At 37.0% G+C, this 14,131-nt stretch overlaps 1 protein-coding gene across 1 annotated transcript in view; it reads right to left on the bottom strand.

The window, feature by feature from the left end:
* Positions 1-14,131, bottom strand: part of HPSE2 (heparanase 2 (inactive)) — a 663,548-nt gene that overhangs the window by 586,438 nt on the left and 62,979 nt on the right. Inside the window, exon 3 of the mRNA XM_065920070.1 lies at positions 11,796-11,957. Coding sequence (XP_065776142.1) covers positions 11,796-11,957 — 162 coding nt within the window. The remainder of the gene's footprint in view (positions 1-11,795; positions 11,958-14,131) is intronic.

The following is a 14,131-nucleotide window of genomic DNA, read 5'->3' on the forward strand; positions in this document are numbered from 1 at the left end:
TATTATTTTCTCTATTTTACAAATGGGAATGAAATTAAGTAATTTATTCAAGTTCACACTAGTGCAAGATCAAATCTTAGGTCTGTTTAACTGTAAGGTTCCTATTCATATCTAGTTTCTTATACTGTTGTGAGGAACAGAGGACTTCACAGGTTTCTGGTCCCTAAATTTTTTAATTTCATGCCAGTAAAGTATCTTTATCATAAATAATCCATATGTAACATAAAATTACATATATGTGATACATACATATACTACTTATGAACCAATTGTAGTAATATTTTAATTATATTATAAAACATAGATCAAAATAGAAATTTCAAATTCATCAGCAATGTTTTTTAATTGTGTTTTTTTTACAATGATTCAAACACCTTTTTGCTCCTATTCCTAAGATAGTATTAATAATAATTTCGGGGCATTATATAAACTTTCAGTAACACATACTGTTTAAAATAACATGCAAATTTGATTTTCAAATAGTCTTCTTGATAATTCAGGCATTTATTTAGACAGCATATTGCCAGATCATGTCTACTGCATTCTGTGGCTGACAAAGTTTTTACTAAAAGGTGAACTCTCAGTTCTTCAATTTTCTCACTGTTCCTTCATGCTGACATTGTTATTATCAACAGAATTATATTTAATTATGTTTCTTTTCAAAAGTCCCTTTAAGTCCACTTGGCTGTGCACACTGAACTGCAATATGTTTAAATATGCTTAAACTAACAGATGATGGAACATTGTCAGTTCCTCTCAAATAGGAAAATTCTCACCCTATTCTCAGAATTTAAAAATGCATAAAATTAATAATCTTCTGACAAGTTAACTGTATAGTAATCAGAAAATCTTGACTCGATGGGTTTCTTCGTACATATCCTGGAGTACCCATACATCCTTTGCCACACCTACCTGGACCTTAGAGATCACTGACCTAAATACACTAAAATCCACTGTTGGATTCAGCCAGACTTGCAGAAGGCTATCCACACTTAATTCACTGTCCCAAAAAGTTGCTTTTATTTATTATACTTTGATGTGATGCCATCAATGTAAATGAAGGAACCTATGAGAAACTGCTTCTCATAGTAAGAAAACAGGAGAGCTAATGTATAAATAAATTCAAAGGACTCCTTCCAACGTCATCTTTTACAGAATATGGGTGAAAAGCAGGAAGTAATCACCATCTCCTTAAGTCTCCAACACAAAGACTCTTGAAAACAAGGAAGTTCACTCTGTGATTCATAAAGACAAAGATCCCACCAACTTGGAACAGAAATCAATCAATGCTCCCAAGTTTAATTCTGAGAGAAGCAGAATGTGACCACTTTAAATATATATATATATTCTTTAATGATTCTCTGTACTATTGCCAGTACAATGGTTATATATGAACAAAATGAACAGTTTTTGCAATTATACCCTTTTCTCCTATGTTATCTTTTTTTTCTGATCACATTTACTGAAATGTAATGAACCTGTTGAACATAGTAGTAAGAATTGAGTTCAAAAAGATCTTCACCATAAGACCAGAAACTATAAAACTCCTAGAGGAGAACATAGGCAAAACACTCTCTGACATAAATCACAGCAGGATCCTCTATGACCCACCTCCCAGAATATTGGAAATAAAAGCAAAAATAAACAAATGGGACCTAATGAAAATTAAAAGCTTTTGCACAACAAAGGAAACTATAAGTAAGGTGAAAAGACGCCTTCAGAATGGGAGAAAATAATAGCAAATGAAGCAACAGACAAAAGATTAATCTCAAAAACACACAAGCAACTCCTGCAGCTCAATTCCAGAAAAATAAATGACCCAAGCAAAAAATGGGCCAAAGAACTAAACAGACATTTCTCCAAAGAAGACATACAGATGGCTAACAAACACATGTAAAGATGCTCAACAGCACTCATTATCAGAGAAATGCAAATCAAAACCACAATGAGGTACCATTACACGCCAGTCAGGATGGCTGCTATCCAAAAGTCTACAAGCAATAAATGCTGGAGAGGGTGTGGAGAAAAGGGAACCCTCTTACACTGTTGGTGGGAATGCAAACTAGTACAGCCACTATGAAGAACAGTGTCGAGATTCCTTAAAAAACTGGAAATAGAACTGCCATATGACCCAGCAATCCCACTCCTGGGCATACACACCAAGGAAACCAGATCTGAAAGAGACACGTGTAACCCAATGTTCATCACAGCACTGTTTATAATTGCCAGGACAGGGAAGCAACCTAGATGCCCATCAGCAGACGAATGGATAAGGAAGCTATGGTACATATACACTATGGAATATTACTCAGCCATTAAAAAGAACTCATTTGAATCAGTTCTAATGAGATGGATGAAACTGGAGCCCATTATACAGAGTGAAGTAAGCCAGAAAGATAAAGACCAATACAGTATTCTAATGCATATATATGGAATTTTAAAAGATGGTAATGATAACCTTATATGCAAAACAGAAAAAGAGACACAGATGTACAGAACAGACTTTGGGACTCTGTGGGAGAAGGCGAGGGTGGGATGTTCTGAGAGAATAGCATTGAAACAAGTATACTATCAAGGGTGAAACAGATCACCAGCCCAGGTTGGATGCATGAGACAAGTGCTCAGGGCTGGTGCACTGGGAAGACCAAGAGGGATGGGATGGAGAGGGAGATGGGAGAGGGGATCACGATGGGGAATACATGTAAATCCATGGCTGATTCATGTCAATGTATGGCAAAAACCACTACAATATTATAAAGTAATTAGCCTCCAACCAATAAAAATAAATGAAAAAAGAACAAAAACAGAAAGGTCTTCACTTATGTAATAGTTCATATAAGGACTTATAAGCAACAGAGTATGTATATTTGTACTTAAAACCAAAAAGAGTTGGAGTAAAGGGGAACTTCTAATCATGTGCAACATAACTTCATTACTATGTACTTATCTATGGCCATGGACTTTTATGCAGACATTTTACTGTTTTGATAATAGCATTGGGTTCATTTTAATGTGTAAAATACCATCTAATTGATGTTCTGCTCATCCTCACAGCTGCATTTTCAGGTATTCAGGGATAATTCTAATACCAACTAATATTCATCTAGCTAGTATCATGCTTTCAAAGAACTCAAAATGCTTGATTAAAACATTCTGAACAAAGCTTCCCACATATGACACATTTTCAGACTTTCATTTTCCAGGGGACACAGTGACTCATGCTTTATTTTACTAATTATTATACACATCCTAGACAACTAAGAGTCTAAGGTTCAGAGTGGTAGGAGATTTATCATGAAACTATCATAAATTAACAGCAGTTCAAAGCTGTTTCTGATTGGTTTTATCTTACCATACTGTGTCAACTGAGGTCTTAGAGCAGAGAGATTTCAGTACCACAAAAGCAACTAAGTTACCCAAGAGCAATATGTGCATTTGAAAACATTGTAAGATTAATCACAATAATAAAATCTAACATTTAGTGAATATTTACTGTGTTTCAGGCACTACGCTAAGGAATTATGTACAAAACCTCATTTAATCTTCAAACAAGTCTCTAGAGTATGTAAGATACAATCACTTGAGGAAATTAAAGCTAAACAGAGAATAAAAAACTTCCCAAGGTAAGGGAGCTGTTAAGTAGCTGTTCCAGAATCAAACTCAGACTATCTGATTTCAAAACTCACATGCTGAATCAACACATGAGGTAGAATTAAAAGCTGCCTAACCATTTACACATTTCTATACCAAGGGACCACTATGATTCCTTCACTTATAAAAAGGTGAGACAAATCTCTTACTATGAAGTAACTGCACACTCATTATCTTATTATTCAAATACAAGAACAGAACACTATTCCTCTAGTTCTGACACACTCCAAGACAAAGATTCCCAAAAATAGCACCAAGGAAAAAGCAAAGTACATAACTCAGGCAGGTTATGCCTCCCAGGTACTAGATGTACAACATCCCCAATATCATTACAGAGCAGAACCAAACATCATTATAATACCTAGTTCTAGAATAGGAACATGAAGGGCATGATAGAGACAATCCTCAAACTGTTAGCCTGTCAAGATAAACACAGAGGAAGGGAGAGAGAAAAAAAATAAAACAAAATGAAAAATGAAAAAACAACTAAACTATACTTAGTGAAAGTGAAAGAAAGCATTAGTCACTTAAGTCATATATATGACAAAGATAAATTTTAAAAGTCCAACAATACATTTTTTGCTAATACACATAACAAAAGATTAATAACCCTAATATTAAAAATGACCTTATTATTCAATAAGAAATTGACCAACAACTCAATTAAAGACATAGGCTAAAGAAATGTACAATTCACAGAAGAAATAAAAATGGCAACCAATGTAAAAAGATTATTAAGCTCACTAGTTAACCAATGAAATGTAATTTAAAACAATGCAAGATCAATCACTATTACAGTAACACAGATAAAAGATTAGAAAATAATCAGTATGAGCAAAGACAAGATGAGTTATCTCATACACTGTATAAACCAGCATGACATTTCTGAAAGTCAACGTACTAAATACATCAAAAATTTAAATGTGCATTCCTTTGACATAGCACTCATACTCACAGACATTGCACAAAGATATATATGCAATGCTGTTCATCACAAGATTATTTATAATCATTAAAAATTAGAGACGCCCCTGAGAACATTGACATTCTAGGAATCAGCGAACTAAAATGAACTGGAATGGGTGAATTTAACTCAGATGACCATTATATCTACTACTGTGGGCAGAAATCCCTTAGAAGTAATGGAGTAGCCATCATGGTCAACAAAAGAGTCTGAAATGCAGTACTTGGATGCAGGCTCAAAACCGACAGAATGATCTCTGTTCATTTCCAAGGCAAACCATTCAATATCACGGTAATCCAAGCCTATGCCCCAACCAGTAACGCCAAAGAGCTGAAGTTGAACAGTTCTATGAAGACCTACAAGACCTTTTAGAACTAACACCCAAAAAAGATGTCCTTTTCATTATAGGGACCTAGAATGCAAAAGTAGGATGTCAAGAAACACCTGGAGTAAGGCAAATTTGGCCTTGGAGTACGAAATGAAGCAGGGCAAAGGCTAATAGAGTTTTGCCAAGAGAACACACTGGTCATAGCAAACACCCTCTTCCAACAACACAAGAGAAGATTCTACACATGGACATCACCAGATGGTCAACACTGAAATCAGACTGATTATATTCTTTGAAGCCAAAGATGGAGAAGCTCTATACAGTCAGCAGAAACAAGACCGGGAGCTGACTGTGGCTCAGATCATGAACTCCTTATTGCCAAATTCAGACATAAATTGAAGAAAGTAGGGAAAACCACTAGACCGTTCAGGTATGACCTAAATTAAATCCCTTACGATTGGAAGTGAGAAATAGATTTAAAGGACTAGATCTGATAGACAGAGTGCCTGATGAACTATGGCTGGAGGTTTGTGACATTGTACCGGAGACAGGGATCAAGACCATCCCCATGGAAAAGAAATGCAAAAAAGCAAAATGACTGTCTGAGGAGGCCTTACAAATAGCTGTGAAAAGAAGAGAAGGGGAAAGCAAAGGAGAAAAGGAAAGATATTCCCATCTGAATGCAGAGTTCCAATGAATAGAAGGAGAGATAAAAAAGCCTTCCTCAGGGGTCAGTGCAAAGAAATAGAGGAAAACAACAGAATGGGAAAGCCTAGAGATCTCTTGAAGAAAATTAGAGATACCAAGGGAACATCTCATGCAAAGACAGGCTCCATAAAGGACAGAAATTGTATGGACCTAACAGAAGCAGAAGATATTAAAAAGAGGTGGCAAGAATACACAGAAAAACTATACAAAAAAGATCTTCACAACCCAGATGATCACGATAGTATGATCACTCACCTAGAGTCAGACATCCTGGAATATGAAGTCAAGTGGGCCTTAGAAAGCATCACTATGAACAAAGCTAGTGGAAGTGATGGAATTCCAGTTGAGCTATTTCACATCCTGTGAAAGTGCTGCATTATTCAATATGCCAGCAAATTTGGAAAACTCAGCAGTGGTCACAGGACTGGAAAAGGTCAGTTTTCATTCCAATCCCAAAGAAAGGCAATGCGAAAGAATGCTCAAAATACCGCACAATTGCACTCATCTCACATGCTAATAAACTAATACTCAAAATTCTCCAAGCCAGGCTTCAGCAATACGTGAACCGTGAACTTCCAGATGTTCAAGCTGGTTTTAGAAAAGGCACAGGAACCAGGGATCAAATTGCCAACATCCGCTGGATTATCGAAAAAGCAAGAGAGTTCCAGAAAAACATCTATTTCTGCTTTATTGACTATACCAAAGCCTTTGACTATGTGGCTCACAATAAAGTGTGGAAAATTCTGAAAGAGATGGGCATACAAGACCACCTGACCTGCCTCTTGAGAAACCTATATGTAGGTCAGGAAATAACAGAACTGGACATGGAACAACAGACTGGTTCCAAACAGGAAAAGGAGTACGTCAAGGCTGTATATTGTCACCCTTCTTATTTAACTTATATGCAGAGTACATCATGAGAAACGCTGGGCTGGAGGAAGCACAAGCTGGAATCAAGATTGCCGGGAGAAATATCAATAACCTCAAATATGCAGAAGACACCACCCTTATGGCAGAAAGTGAAAAGAAACTAAAAAGCCTCTTGATGAAAGGGAAAGAGGAGAGTGAAAAAGTTGGCTTAAAGCTCACCATTCAGAAAACTAGGATCATGGCATCTGGTCCCATCACTTCATGGGAAATAGATGGGGAAACAGTGGAACAGTGTCAGACTTTACTTTTTTTGGCTCCAAAATCACTGCAGATGGTTATTGCAGCCATGAAATTAAAAGACGCTTACTCCTTGGGAGGAAAGTTATGACCAACCTAGATAGTATATTAAAAAGCAGAGACATTACTTTGCCAACAAAGGTCTGTCTACTCAAAGCTATGGTCTCTCCAGTGATCATGTATGGATTTGAGAGCTGGACTGTGAAGAAAGCTGAGTGCCAAAGAATTGATGCTTTTGAACTGTGGTATTGGAGAAGACTCTTGAGAGTCCCTTGGACTGCAAGGAGATTCAACCAGTCCATTCTAAAGGAGATCAGTCCTGGGTGTTCATTGGAAGGACTGAAGCTGAAGCTGAAACTCCAATACTTTGGCCACCTCATGTGAAGAGCTGATTCATTGGAAAAGACCCTGATGCTGGGAGGGATTGAGGGCAGGAGGAGAAGGGGACGACAGAGGATGAGATGGCTGTATCACATCACTGACTCGATGGACATGAGTTTGGGTAAACTCCGGGAGTTGGTGATGGACCGGGAGGCCTGGGTGCTGCGATTCATGGGGTTGCAAACAGTTGGACACGACTGAGCGACTGAACTGAACTGATGCCTAGCAATAGAAGATCAATTAAACAACTATGAAATATTCATGCTTGCCTGTGTGCTCAGCCTCTTCAGTCATGTCCTACTCTTTGAGATTCTATGGACTGTAGCCTGCCAAGTTTCTCTATCTATGGGATTCTCCAGGCAAGAATACTGAAGTGGGTTGCTCTGTCCTCCTCCAAGGGCTCTTCCACCAGGGACTGAACCCACATTTCACATCTCCTGCACTGGCAAGTAGGTTCTTTACCACTGGCACCACCTGGGAAGCCCTCAATACTATACTATATAATGCAAATAATTAAACAGATCTGGATTCTATATTTTGAAAACTGAGAGAACAATTTTCATTCCACTTATTTGAGCCCTTTGCTCAGCTGAAGTTAGAAAGATTGACCATAACAGGGAAGTATGAGCTTCTTTTGCTCAATTCATTTCTCACAGTAATACAGTAAAGCTAACCATAGGAATTCCAGTCTACTTTGAAATCTGATTACTGAAAGAAGTACAAAACCTAAAGTACCAGACAACAACATGACAAGAGTCCTCAAAAAAAAATTTTGGAAAGCATCTTGATGAATGCCATCCATTTATAAGGGCTACATATTTCAGGCCGCCTGGAAATGAGAGTTGACTAGATGACTTTACAACATAAATTTTTCAAAAGTTTACTTCATTTCAGGATCATTCACTATGTTCTATTCACCATGCAGAATGCAGCACAATATGCATATTTGCACAAATATGATATTCCTTGCCTTCTGGGAGTTTATGTTCTAAACAAAAATCCTAGAAAGTATATTGCCCCTTAAGGCTGGCTTTTAACTTTTTATTTTCTCTTTTCATTTGATTATAGTACAGGCATCTGCCACAAAAGTTCAATTTATACCTTAAAAGAGAGGGGCTTACCAAGGGAAGGGAGACAAATAATATATGTGAACCTATTCAAACCTAACAGACATCCAAATCAACCCTTAAGAAGTAGTCTTTGAATGAATTTATTCATTGTGTTTACAGTAGGACATTTTCAACAAACACTGAAAATTATCACATTAAGAATCATGAAAGCACAAAGATACAGAAGTTATGATTCCTACTCTTTCTTAAAGTCACCTACCAAATTTTCACTTTCATTTATCACTCCCTGAGTAACATGCACAGTGATATTTAATACTCTCAGATTCAACAAGTTACAGGATAATACAGGACAAGATTACACGCATGTGTTGGAGAGTTAGTGTGAAAGAATACAGCATATTTAAAACAGTTCTATCACTGAAATTCTCCTGGAATTCCTCCATCACCTTCATACAACCTTAGAGTTTACTTCAAAAACCCTCTAGATTAGGTAAGGCTAACATTATTTCCAATACCATGTAAAGCATTCACAGGAAGATATTAAGACATGTTTAGTATCAGGCAAGGAGAAGGCAGTGGCACCCCACTCCAGCACTCTTGCCTGGAAAATCCCATGGACGGAGGAGCCTGGTAGGCTGCAGTCCAAGGGGTCGCTAAGAGTCAGACGTGAATGAACAACTTAACTTTCACTTTTCACTTTCATGCATTGGAGAAGGAATTGGCAACCCACTCCAGTGTTCTTCCCTGGAGAATCCCAAGGACCAGGGAGCGTGGTGGACTGCCGTCTATGGGGTCGCACAGAGTCAAACACAACTGAAGCGACTTAGCAGCAGCAGTATCAGGCAAACATACAATCCATTTTTTAAAGAATATAATGAGGACTACTTGTTTCTATTGACTGAGTTGTCACTAGGACCATAGGTTGTTTAGAAGATCCTCAGAGCTAGAATATCATTTGCCGTCATCTGAGGGATGGCTGTTTAAGAGAGATCATGAGCTAGATTGTAGAATATGAAGGCATACCTCTCACCTCAACGCTGACAGTATGATCAACTAAGATGGAATACCTAAGAATGAGGGCTTATTTGTGAGGTAGGGGCAACAGCCATCATTTTTAGTACACTTTTAAGCAGCTGTCATTTCCATCACTTTATTAATTTCTTACTATACTGACATTTGAATCACTTTATTAATTTATTCCTCTACTGTTATCTTAGTTGTTCAATTTAAAAATAAAGACTATACCAATAACTGACCACTAGCAGGAAACAATTATGATACACTGCTACCCATATACATGAAATTCTGTAAATAGTTGGGGAGAGAAGTTGAGTGATCCATTTCTGAGACTTTGGAGGCCCAGTTTCCTCATCCTGTTCCCACAAACTTTTATCAGAGATATTTCAAACATTATGCCACAGTTATACAAAATAAGTGAAACATCACCAAGCAGAAATCCTAGGGTAGGTATTCTGAACATGTTGGTAAAGAAAGTCACTTCATTTGAGAGGTCTCTGCCCCTTCAACCTCACCCTCCTTACCAATATACATTCATCACTGAAAAGGGAAATATTTACAAAAGTTAGTTTAGTTATGTTTAAATATTATGTTTAGCTGTCTGGAGACCATGTTCTCAAAATTTATACAAGAAATCAAGGATTAAACTTCATAACAATTAGAAAACCACACTGTGTAAAATCAAAGAGTTAGTTAAAAGATATTAAAATAGTTTTACCACTGGTGCTAAAACGAAATGACTCCATCTCTTCCCAACACCCGGAACCAAAACCTTTCGAACTTTCATGTAAACAAACCAGGGCACACCAAATGCTCTGTCTGCAGCAAGGTACCACCCCTGCACAGGCATTTGGGTGAAAAATGTGGAAAATGCCTGAGGGCTCTTTGAAGCAGCTTGGGAGAAGTGAGAGCAGGAAAGAGGCTCTTCTCTAGGGTAAGTTTGTTTAGTAGAAAGTAAGCAAGTTGTCAGGGTAAAAGTTGACAATGTTGATTCCAACAGTTTGAACTGTGAATAAACATCCAAAGGGATTATGTTACTGAGAATTAGAAAAGATTCCATTGAACTCAATAGAGCATTTGTGTTTTCAAAGATAATATGCCTTCAAGCCACACTCTGGATGCACAGTTTAGGATTAGAATTACCCTAAGCTCTTTCTATGCCACATTAAAGAACATAGGATTTGACCTCTCTAATGTATGCTTAAAAATGTTCAAATAACTGAATTGGAAAATACTATACACATACATGTACATTTGTACATCTGAGGTAGACTAAAGAAATTTGGAGAAAAATATGTTCTTTCCAAACATCTAAACTTAAACATAGTTTTACTAACCAATTTAGGATTTATTAGCCATAAATCACTTTAAAGTTTTCCCTCCTTAATGACCTATCCAAGAACAAAAAATAGGGCCTACACTTATGAAATCCATAATCCTCTTCTCTGCTCTCTAAAGTCACATTTAAATCTGGCTTTCATCTTATGTTGTTGGGTTTTTCACCAGTTACAAGATGGAAAGTTAGTAGAGACTTGTGCTTTTTCAAAAGCAAAACAACTTGGTTGCCATTCAGTAATTCCTGGTGAAATGCCGCAAGTTTGTAAAAAAATTTTAAATTTTCCTAACTTGGAGCTTACAAAAGTAAGTGTGAAATGTTCACTGCCCATCAGACATTGCATCTTTTTATTTTTAATATTCATAAACAAGAAAAAAACATACACTTTGATTTATTAAAGTTTACCTGAATTAATATGCAGATCTGCCTTGCGTACCCTTAGGAAAATGGAGGTAACTCATTGAACTGTTCTCAGTTCATCAGAAGTCCTTCATGATTCTCACACTAGAGTGTGCTATTAGAATTTTTTCCAAAGTTTGACAAAAGCATGCAATTCACATGCTCTTTACTAGCAAAGTTTGCAGCAGTCCCACAAAAAGTTGTTTCTCCTTTAAACTTTCACACATATTCACTTCCCTCCTAGAACCAAGGATGTAAGTGAATATGGCTCAGTCTCATAGACTCTTTGTTCTTAAAAAGAAAATCAAATTCCCTAGATAGTTTCAAACTCTTCCCAAAATAGAACATTCTCAGCTCTGCCTGTGGATCATTATCTCTTTTACATTTCATCTTTATATTCACTGGGTTCACAGAAAGGGCATACACAGAAAGAGGAAAATAGCTGCTTCTTAGACACCAAATTTAGTAATTCTCTCAAATCTATTGGCACACAACTAAAAAGTCATATTTTTACAAGGCTTCATTAGGTTTTCATTGGTCCTTCTTTTGAGAACACACATGCCAAACCACCCATAACCTCAAGTCAAAATACATCTGCAAAATATAAGAAATATTTTATATGAATACTCATCATGATTTTAAAAAGGATATGTGGAAAGAGACAGACACATCATCTGAATCCCACTTTTGTGTCTCCCAAGCATCAAGCTGCTAACAAGTGGAGATCATCAATCTACAGTGCTCTAAGATTCCAGCCGACCCCAATACCCTTACCTGTTAATATAAGATTACTGTAAGTATTAGAGAATTGCTCCTTTAGAAGAACCAGATGCATCTGAGCTGCCTTCTCCCGTTGGAGCTCCAACATAACATCAGGGTGCTGGGCAATCTTGCAGCCTTTCTGTTTATCCAAGGCAACATCACTTCGAACAATGTCTAAAAAAAAAAAAAGAAGGAAGGCAGGCAGCAAAAACAAACAAACAATAAAACAGAAACTATATACACAAAGTCCTATTTCACCCAATATGACAGAATTTGTAAACTACTACATTTTCATCAAAATGAAAAGATTCAAAAATAATAAACCTGAAGCGTCTCCCACTTCACAATGCATCCTAAAAATTTCTCTGGTCATCTCCAAAATCTTTGGAGATTTCTGTTTCTTAGTTTTCTCTGACCTTATTTAAGATTCTCACTCCTTGGTTCCCCTTCTCAGCTCACCTCCAGGAATTATTTACCTCCTGGGGGCATTTTTTTTTTTTAATGAAGAATGACTTCATTATTTGAAACTAAGGCCTTTTTCTTTACATCTTTTACCATGGGGAAAAATAATAAAATCTTGCCTGAATACCAGTGACTATGAAGGTCATTGTCATGCAACAATCTGAAAGGCAACTCTAGAAACCTTCAAGTTTTACATAACAAACAAGGATTTTAGGGAGAAATGTTAAAAATTAAAAAAAAAAAAAAACAAACACTGTTGACACCTATGGCTTTGGAAAAGAAAAACTAATGTTCATATCAATAGTACCAATAGGAAAGATTTGGCTCTTTAAGTGATATCATTGACACTTAAGAGAAAACAAGGCAGGAGACATGAATGGTGGGCCATCATTCTGTGCGAAAGATTTTCAAACATATCAAAAGAGCCCTAAAAGAGAAGCTCAGATATAAAAACAAACCAAGGACAATTGAGCATTAGGATGTATGGTTCACAAAGATTACCCAAATGTGAGAATAGCACTCACTCACTTTAGATAAAAACACAGAAGTTGGTTGGAAATAATGCAATTTTATACATAAACATATTTATATTAATTTCTACGATGTAGGCAATAAGATGAACTCATTTAACAATCAAGTAAGTAACTAATCTCGAAGGTATTCTGAGCCTTGAATACAAAATTAAAATAAAATCAAGAATACACTCTAGTTTACAAGATCATTAAACGAAGGTAAGAGGAATAATAAATACCATTTCTTTAAATTACACTATAAAATTCTTAAAATACAGTGCATCATTAAATCCTTTGAACCACTGATGAAAGCAAACATTGTTGACTAGGCGACCTATATCCTAAACACAGTACATTCACCTTTGCCTTCCTGTACCATAGAGACTGAAGAGCCAAAATATACAATTCCCCAGCTTTTCTTGAAAGTCATGAGTAGCCATGTAACATACATAGCCATGCCAACGCACTGCAGGCATATATCCCTAGGGGGTTCCGTGGCCAAATTAAAAGAGAGAACCTCACTAAGAAAAAACAGTTTTTTCCTTGAGCGTTTTAGTCCTTTCTATTCTTTATGCCTGAAATATAACAAAAGGCCCAGAGTTATAACAGCAATTTTGTGGCAATGACTCAAAAGGCACAAGGGCAAAAGCCTCACACGCTAAAGATGGTGAACAGGACGATGAGATGAGCTTATGCCCCTAAGATCATTACTGAGCTATCATATTTGTGCTCAAAAGCCTGTCTTTCTCTTTCTTGTCATGTAACATAAAGGCACTATTTGTGTAAACCATTAATGTGTGCTCAGTCGCTCAGTTGTGTCTGACACTTTGTGACCCCATGGAATGTAGCCCTCCGGCTCCTTTGTCCATGGGGATTCTCCAGGCAAGAATACTGGAGTGGGTTGTCATGCCCTTCTCCAGGGGATCTTCCCAACCCAGGTTCCCTGCATGCAGATTCTTTACCATCTGAGCCACCAGGGAAGCCCAAACCATTAACAGTAAGCTATTTTTTAAATCCTAATCTATTTTGTTGCGGTGCACACGCTTCTCATTGCTTTTCATGCAGTGACTTCTCTTGTTGTGACCACCTTATTGCCTCCTGAGAAACCTGTATACAGGTCAAGAAACAACAGTTGAAATCAGACATGGAACAATGGAATGATTCAAAACTGGCGAAAGTATGTCAAGGCTGTATATTGTCACCCTGCTTATTTAACTTATATGCAGAGTATATCATGCAAAATGCCAGGCTAGATGAAGCACAAGCTGGAATCAAGATTGCTGGGGAAAATATCAATAACCTCAGATGTGTATATGACACCACCCTTATGGCAGAAAGTGAAGAAGAACTAAAGAGCCTCTTGATGAAGGTGAA

The sequence above is a fragment of the Muntiacus reevesi genome, chromosome 2, assembly GCF_963930625.1.
Source record: "Muntiacus reevesi chromosome 2, mMunRee1.1, whole genome shotgun sequence".
NCBI classification, from domain to species: Eukaryota; Metazoa; Chordata; class Mammalia; order Artiodactyla; family Cervidae; genus Muntiacus; species Muntiacus reevesi.